Source organism: Arachis stenosperma, chromosome 5, assembly GCF_014773155.1.
Source record: "Arachis stenosperma cultivar V10309 chromosome 5, arast.V10309.gnm1.PFL2, whole genome shotgun sequence".
NCBI lineage: Eukaryota > Viridiplantae > Streptophyta > Magnoliopsida > Fabales > Fabaceae > Arachis > Arachis stenosperma.
In genome coordinates this window covers 14,754,112-14,762,516 of record NC_080381.1, presented here as the reverse complement: position 1 = coordinate 14,762,516, position 8,405 = coordinate 14,754,112, and the positions used below count along the sequence as shown (strand labels likewise).

Genomic DNA, 8,405 nt, shown 5'->3' with positions numbered 1-8,405 from the left:
AATCATAAAAAAATAATTTTGAGGTGGATATTGTAAGAAAGTAAAATAAATTTTGATTATTAAACAACTTGATTTGAATTAGAAGAAACTTAAAGTTTTAAGAAAGGATCATTTTCATTGTGATGAATTAGAAATCAATTTGGATTTGTTTACTAATTAAACATCATTATATATACAAGTTGATAAATATTATATATATATATATATTTTTTTTTCTAAAAAGTTTATTAGTTACAAAAAATTTAACTAATTGAAAGGCCAAAAGTAAATTATTTGGTCAAAAATTTCAACTTAGAAATTATCAACTTCTGATTCATAAATATGCAAATTGATAATATCATAAGCTGTCATATTTGCAATATAATTTTACTATCTATAAATTAGTATAAATGAGATAATTTGGTATGATGAAAGTACCAATGTAGTATGTGTTAGAAAGAAAATTGTAAGATTTTTTTATGTGCTATGTCTTCTATTTATTTTGTTTATATTTTGGTTGGTTTGGGTTTGTTCGCACTCTTAATATATAATATATATTTTAAAAAGGGTTAACCACCAATTATATTCCCGGATTTTGTAAACACTGACAATAATACCCCTCACTTTTATTATCGATAAAAATATCGTTGGATAATTTAAAAACGTGCACCAAATGTCCGTCCGGCAAGTGATACTTTTTCCGTTGACAGAAGTATGTGATGTGGCAAATGGAAAAGCTTGTGTGGCAAATAGAGAGCTTAGCTGGACCCGTTCCCCAATTTTCCAATTCATTAACCTTAATCCCAAATTGTAAAATGAGAACGTGATGCATCTGAAGAGCTGTTCAACCATGGATGCAGCAGGTATGAAGCGAAGGTCTGCGTCAATGGTAGAAGGCGGCAACGATATGTGTGAAGACTCTGGTATGAAGCAGTACGACGGTATGTGTCGCTGTTCTCTTGCTGTTGTTGCTCTGAGATCGAAGACGAATGCTAACCCAGGGAGGTGGTTCTTTCGGTGCCCACTATGGAAGGTAAGTATGACTGGGTTTTGCCCTCTAATGGGTCTTTGTTATTATTCCTGTTTTAATATGTGTTTCGCACGTTATGATTGATCTGTTCTTCATGAGTTTTCAATTTTTGTTCTTGACAGAATAAAAACCAGGATTGCAAATATTTTCAATGGATTGATGAATCGGAAGAGCAAGACATGGTTGAAGAGGAGGAATGTTCTTGGAACAACAAACCCAGGCTATCTTCAAGTGGAAAACTCAAACAGAAGAGCACTAGAAAGCTGTCCGAATCAGTGCAGTATGAGGACATTGACCCCATGGTGCTACCTGTTCTTAGAAAAGAATTGAAGGAGAAATTGAGAAGGATTGAAATTCTTCTAATAATGATGTGCATTGGGGTTGCAATTGGTGTCTTCATCAATTTTTTTGCTCTGTTTAAGAACTGAGTTAGACTAATGTTAAATAGTGGATGAAGAGTAAATGTGAATAATTAATGTGTATTTTGATAACTGTGAATGTGCCAAATTTGGTTGAAATAGGGAATCACAACTCTTGTATTGTGTTTTCATGGAACCTGATGTGTATTAAGAGTGTACCAAATTATTGGACTATAACTTTGATGAGAACCTTATATGTGTTGTGTTTTGCAAAGTGCAGTAAAACCAAATAGAATACTTGTAGTACAAACTTGGTAATTAACATTTAAATGTACTATATCTGATCACATTGATCATAACAGGTTACATAACATTTATAGCAATCCCCAAAAAATAAATAAATATTTCCTGTAATTCAAGCATAACCTGTGATCAAGTGACAATAACTGAAAATAAATTAAACAAGTCAACAGAGTTCAATAACTCTGAAAACAAAAAGTACTAAACAGAGTCAAACACAACTTAGTTCAATAACTCTGAAAACAACTTAAACAAGTCAGCCAAAAAGCTCATTAACACTCAAAACAAAGGTTTCCTAAATCAGTTTTACAATGTCAAAAGACCATATAACAACACATTCATCATGGCTTCTTCTTTGGTTTTTGTGAAGGCTTTGAAGGTGCAGGTGTAGGCATGAATTCCATGAATCTCTTGTAGTACCCTTGCTTGCTGCATTCATTGTTTGGTGAGAAACCAATGAAGAAGCACTGGAGCTAGAATTTGGCACATGCACTTGGGCTGAAGTATTGGACTTCACAGGAATATTGGGCCTTCCAACTACATTGGGCCTGACCTGTGGTGGTCTAAAAGGTATATTGGGCCTCACTGAGGTTGCCCTTGCAGTGGGAGCAGCAGCCACACTGTGCTTGACCTGTGGTGGCCTAATTGGATCATGTGCTGGTGCAATAGTGCATGGTGGTCTCATAATGGGAATCTTTGCCCTAGCACTAGATGCACCCCTCCTCACAAATCTTGAAGCAGCAGCTACAGCACCAGCAACCTTTGGTGGAGCTAACTTGTTGATAGCAGTGGTTGAATCAGATGCTGCTGCAGGGTTTGATTCCAACCCTTGGGCTTGCTACAAAATCAAAACACAAATTCCAGAAGTCTGTGTATGTTGCAGAAAAAATAAGTACAAATGTGTAACTATGAAACTAACCTCATTATCAGTTTGAGATTGGGGGTGTCCTTGTGTAACTTGTTGTTCATCTGCTGCCTCAAGAGTCTCCTCATAGTACATTTCTTGCTCTCTATCTGATAGATCAGCAGCATCTTCTTGTTCATTTGCTGCTCCTAATGCAGTTTCGGCTGCTTGACTACTTTGTCCCCTAAGACTTTTTTTCTTCTCTTCACATGTCCTTGCATTGTGTCCTTGCTGCAGCATATACAACAGGTTAGTACACATTTAGAATACAAATGTAACAAGTCATGTATACACTGATTTAGATTACAAAACCAATGGGTTAATATCAAGTGAGGTGTTTACCTTTTTACACCAATTACAAGTAGTTTGACCATACTTTCGCGGCATTTTGTATTGGCTATTACCCTGCCGCTCAGATTCATGATGTGCCCTCTTTTTGTAGGTCTTCCAATTGGTCTTTTGTATGGAGGAGGTAGACAAAGATAACCTTCATAGTCAACCCAATACTCTTCACTGGGTACAGAGTTAATGTGGAACTGATATGCCCTATTGTAGTGCTCCATACACAACCAGTGATGCACATAGTCTTCAGGCCGGTGATTCTTCCTTTGGATAGCAGCCACTCCATGACAACAGGGCAATCCAGTCAGTTGCCACTTTCTGTAGGTACATGTTCTTTCTAAAGTGTTAACAGTAACGCTGTGTCCATGTCTCCTAACCTCAAATATGTTATGCTCATCGTCCCCAATCCATTGGGCCTCCCAGTAATTACCCTCTTTTTTCTCCTTTTCCAACCTACTCATCTGAATAGGTGTCAGCTTTCCTATGTATGATGATAAAGCATCTTTGTGTTGTGCCATAACCCTCATGATGTAGAACCTCATCTCTTCTAGCATTGTTAGGATACTTTTTCCCCTCATGCCCACTATTGTTGCATTAAATGATTTAGCATTATTGTTGGTAACATTATCCACTTTAGGCCATTCAGAAAATCCTGATTTCGACCATGATGATTGTTCATAACTTGACAGGTACTCCCAAGCTCCTACATTAATCCGCTTGACATATGCCATTGCATTCTTGAATTCTAAGTCTGTCATTGCCCGAGCACACTGCCATAGAGCTCCTTTTAACTCTTTGTCCTTCCATCTCTTGTTCAAGTTCTGCCACATGTGCATCACACAAAATCTATGTGAAACTCTTGGCATGACTTCTTGGAGTGCTGGAACCAGTCCCTAAACCACATGGCGAAAACTTAACATTCAATAGTACAACATTCAACAGTACAACATAGGTGCATAAATACAAATAAGTAAGTTGGACAAGATTTATAAATTACCTTTTGCTTGTCACTCATGAAGTTCCACCCAAATTCCTTGTAATCCCCGATATCTTCATGAAGTAAATGCAAGAACCATTTCCAATTTTTCTTTGTTTTAACATCAACCATAGCATATGCTATAGGAAATAGATGATTATTCACGTCTTGTCCTACAGCTGTGAGTAGTTGACCCCCAAAATACCCCTTAAGAAATGTTCTATCAAGGCAAATAAAAGGCCTACAACCATATTTAAATCCTCTCTTACATGCCTCTAAGCATATATATAAACTTCTGAACTTAGGCAAACCCTCTGGCTGTGGATGTGTGCTCATAGTACATGTAGAACCAGGATTAGCCTTAAGCAGCTCTGATAAATAATTGCATAGCTTTCCATACTGTTCCTTCTCCGTCCCCTCAATGATGTCCTTTGCCATCTCCATTGCCCTATACATCATTCGCTCACCTACACTTATGTCATATTCTACCTTGAACCACTCTTCTGCCTCCCTTTGTATCAAATTAGGAGAAATTCTAAGCTTGTTAACTAATTCTCCAGCCACCCATTTACAGGTTACTGATCTAGATTTGTTACTCTTTGGACATGTGTGCTCATCAACTAGCGTCTTGATTTGAAAACTTGGTGGAAAATTTATCCTTGAACAGTACGCCTCCCACAGACAGTCTTGATTGTAACAAATTACTATGCATCTTAAAGGCTCCACCTTTAAAAAGAACACTTTCCTCCCCATTTGGATGTTAAACTTCTTAACAGCATCCTTGAACTCTTGCATCGTTGCAAACTCCATGCCCAGCTCGAGTCTAACTTGGCCAAAGTGTGCTTGAGGATTGTGTTGTGGAAATACTGGAACCCCGTTTTCATCATCTGATTCAGGTAAACTATGAAGATCCTCAGACTCGTACTGGAACTCATTTTCCCCACCCTTATCAACTCCATCAGCATTACCCTCATGTACAGGCACAATCACTGTTGGGGCTTCATTGTCCCTGGGAGGAATAATTCTCTGACCTGATGGTTGTGGCCTTGAATGTCTCTTCCTTCTTCCTGATTGTCTTAAATTACCGTCTCCCTCCTCATTATGATTCTCTTCTACAATAACATAAAATAAAATAATTCGTTGTTAACAACATCACAGTTTAGTATTTTTATGAAACTTAAATTGCATAATTTTCTAAATGAAATTACCTTCTACTGCAGGTTCAACATGTGGATTCACATCTTCATTTGACACATTATACGCAGATTCTGCTTCTCCTCTAGCTTCTTCAACTGGTGGTTCCCCTACTACTTTAGTGGTTCTTGATGGTGGTGGCCTTGCATGTTTCTTTCTAATTCTCTTTCTACCATATCTACCGACATCCTCGGTGGTTGAGTCACCAACTACTGCCGCTTGGCTCTCCCAATTTTGCTCCTCATTGGTTTCATGTGCAACAGATTGATCTCCCTCAACTTGGGGTGCCTCAGTTGGTAGTACATTAGTGGTCTTAACACTATTGTTGTTTTCATCATACACCTCAGAATCAACATTAACCTTGTCTTGACCCACTTCTCCATTACCATTGTACTGATCTTCCATCACCTCATCTTCTCCCTGCCTTTCTTCATCACGATACACATCCTCATCATCTACCTCTACAACTTCTACCTCATCATTAGATACCTCGACTTCATTTACATACTCAGGATTTTCTAGAACAGGATGCTCAAAATACAAGTGAATCCTATTACCATTTTTCATAGCAGCATCACACATACTAACAACATCAGCATCCCTCTTAAGCGGCCTTAAACCATTTGATAAGTCAAAACCAGGCTCCAACCAATGAACGTCCTTAAACCCTGTGTAACCTAAATTGAGAAACAACCCTTCTACCAGAAATAAATTACAAGTATCCACACATACCCTGTCAATGTTGCTAACAGAACCCCCAGAATATTGCATTCCACTCTTTTGATTGCTTTCTAACCTACCCAGTGCATCACAAATGTTATGAGTGCTGACATCTGAAATTTCAAATAGAAAAATACACATTTTAATACTAGTTCAGCACCAATCAACTACTAAAATTGTTCATCCAAAACAGAAAAAATATCCTGACTAAACCCTAAACCAATGCAATACAGCAAACAACGCATGCATCAAGTGACAAAACTTTAATGCCCGAAAATCCAAATTGTCATATCCTTAGTTGTCATTTTTTTCCCATCAAAGACCATATAGCCATAGCAACATGAACGAAGACAAAGTTCCTAATGGCAAAGAGGCAAAGAGATTACGTGTACCTTGTCAGATGAACAACCACCAACATGCAACAATGTCCCTCCAAACCAGCGTTGCGGCGACGATAGACTGACGATCGTCTTGGACGGTGACTTGAAGAGGAGAAGATGGAGAGGCTACTATGACTCCAGTGTTAACTCTTTTACTCTTTTTGACCCTCTTTCACAGTGTTAAAATCTTTTAACTTCTTAATACATTAGTTGAAATTAGGTTATTAATTAGGAATTAGGGTTATTGAATTAGAAAATTTGGGAATGGATCCAGGTAAGCTTTTCGTTTGCCACACAAGCTTTTTCGTTTGCCACATCACACACTTCCATCAACAGAAAAAGCATCACTTGCCAGACAGGCATTTGGTGCACGTTTTTAAATTATCCAACGATATTTTTGTCGATAATAAAAGTGAGGGATATTATTGTCAGCATTTACAAAATCCGGGGGTATAATTGGTGGTTAACCCTTTTAAAAATGATATATATAGTAAAAAAGGTAAGAGTTGAACCCACAACTTCTCCTATATAATAACTTAGAATAAGTAAGTAACCACTAATATAATTAGTTAAATTAATATTTTAAAGTATTTGTATATTTATAAAATTAACGTAAACTAAAAATAAAATAAAAAGAAAATTCATATATCGTTCAAAAACTCTAAAACCTAAATGTCGTTTTTAAGAATTTGATGATCATGGTATTTGTAATTTTATATTAACTTTTTTTAAGATTTTATTGTTTTTAATTTTAATTTAAATTTAGTTTTTTATTTTTTATTTTATTAATATATATATAAAATTTAAAATGATTAAAATTTATATTTACTTAAAAAATTTTAATTTTTCTACGGGGTAATGGTATAACCCTATGATATGAATTGAATTTTACCCTAAATGACCTTCAATTTCATATGAATTTTCTAAAAAGAAGAAATGTTACATGCATATCTTGATTGACATTTATATATAAATCAAATTTACTAAATTTGATTTATCCATTATGTGTTAAATCGAATAAATAAGATTCGAATTACTAAGTTTATATGTAAATTGAATTTGTTAGCTACAAAACTATAGTTTGCAATTCGAATTTTATCTACTCATAGTAAATCCAAACAAGGAGCTTCGATTTAGGCCTATGGTTTATGCCCCTAGTAATTTAAATTGATTGAATTCGATTTAAATTGAGTGAATTCGATTTAGTAGTAACCTTTACTAGTGGTAAATCGAATCTGTTAAGTACGATTTAGTAAATATACAGCTATATATACAATTTCAATTCACTTGTTTCAATTTACATTTCATCAAATTTTCACCCCCCAAAAAACACTGAAATCATAGAAAACTTAGGAAAGAAAATCACAAGATTCAAACTACGAAAATAGAAGACGACCTGAATCATATCTAAGAGGTTAGTAAATGAAATTTATTTGCTTTAAGATAAACTAAAATTATTAGTGATATTAAATCGCGTTATTAAAATGTTTAAAATTTTTAAACACCAAATGGTAGTTAGAGTTAGGTAGTGATTTAATAGTTTATTAGAATTTTGAAACTACAAATGTAAGTTGGAAAAATAAAAATAACTGTTAGTTAGAGTAGTGATTAGAGGTTTTGTTAGAATATGTAAGTTTTAAATGTTTGAAGTTTAACTAGGTTAGAAGTTTTGCTGAGATTTAATTTAATTTAATTTATATTTCAAATGTTAGATTAACTAGGTTGTAGAAGTTTAGTAAAGATTTAATTTAATTTAATATAATTTATTTAAATTTAATTTAATTCTTAAATGTTAAGTTATCTATGTTTAGGTTTGCAATATCTTTTACATTAAAATTTATGTTAATTAGAATTTTTTTGTTTTATGTGATTTTTTATTTAGTTTGGATATGATTTTTTTGCATTTGTTAGGGATATTAGTATTGTAAGGTTATTTGTTAGGGTTTAATGTATTTTGTTCAAAAGGGCCTGCATTACTTAATGGTTGTTGAATGAATTGTTTTGTAAATTGTTATGATTATTCTTAGAGAATTTTTTCATTGTCATGCAGTCCCATTGATGTATCACCAGTATGAGGAGGCAGTATGGTATGTCCTTAGACGACAGGATTATACCGTACCTGTAAATGACCGGCTTAGCTCATCTTGCGAGGCTCAACGACTACTGGTTTAGGTTGGATGAGCCGCTGGTCAATGTATTTGTTGAGCGATGGCGGCTCGAG

General features: G+C 35.0%; 1 protein-coding gene across 1 annotated transcript; it reads left to right on the top strand.

The window, feature by feature from the left end:
- Positions 1-829: 829 nt before the first annotated feature.
- LOC130980466 (uncharacterized) lies at positions 830-1,437 on the top strand. The gene is made up of 2 exons (XM_057904146.1): positions 830-1,012; positions 1,132-1,437. The coding sequence occupies exons 1-2, from the start codon at positions 830-832 to the stop codon at positions 1,435-1,437; spliced, it is 489 nt and encodes a 162-aa protein (XP_057760129.1).
- The last annotated feature ends 6,968 nt before the right edge of the window (positions 1,438-8,405 follow it).

Coding starts and splice junctions, on each gene's coding strand:
- LOC130980466 (XM_057904146.1), top strand. CDS start 830: ATGGATGCAGCAGGTATGAAGCGAAGGTCTGCGTCAATGGTAGAAGGC. Junction 1,013..1,131: donor TTCGGTGCCCACTATGGAAG/GTAAGTATGACT, acceptor TGTTCTTGACAG/AATAAAAACCAGGATTGCAA.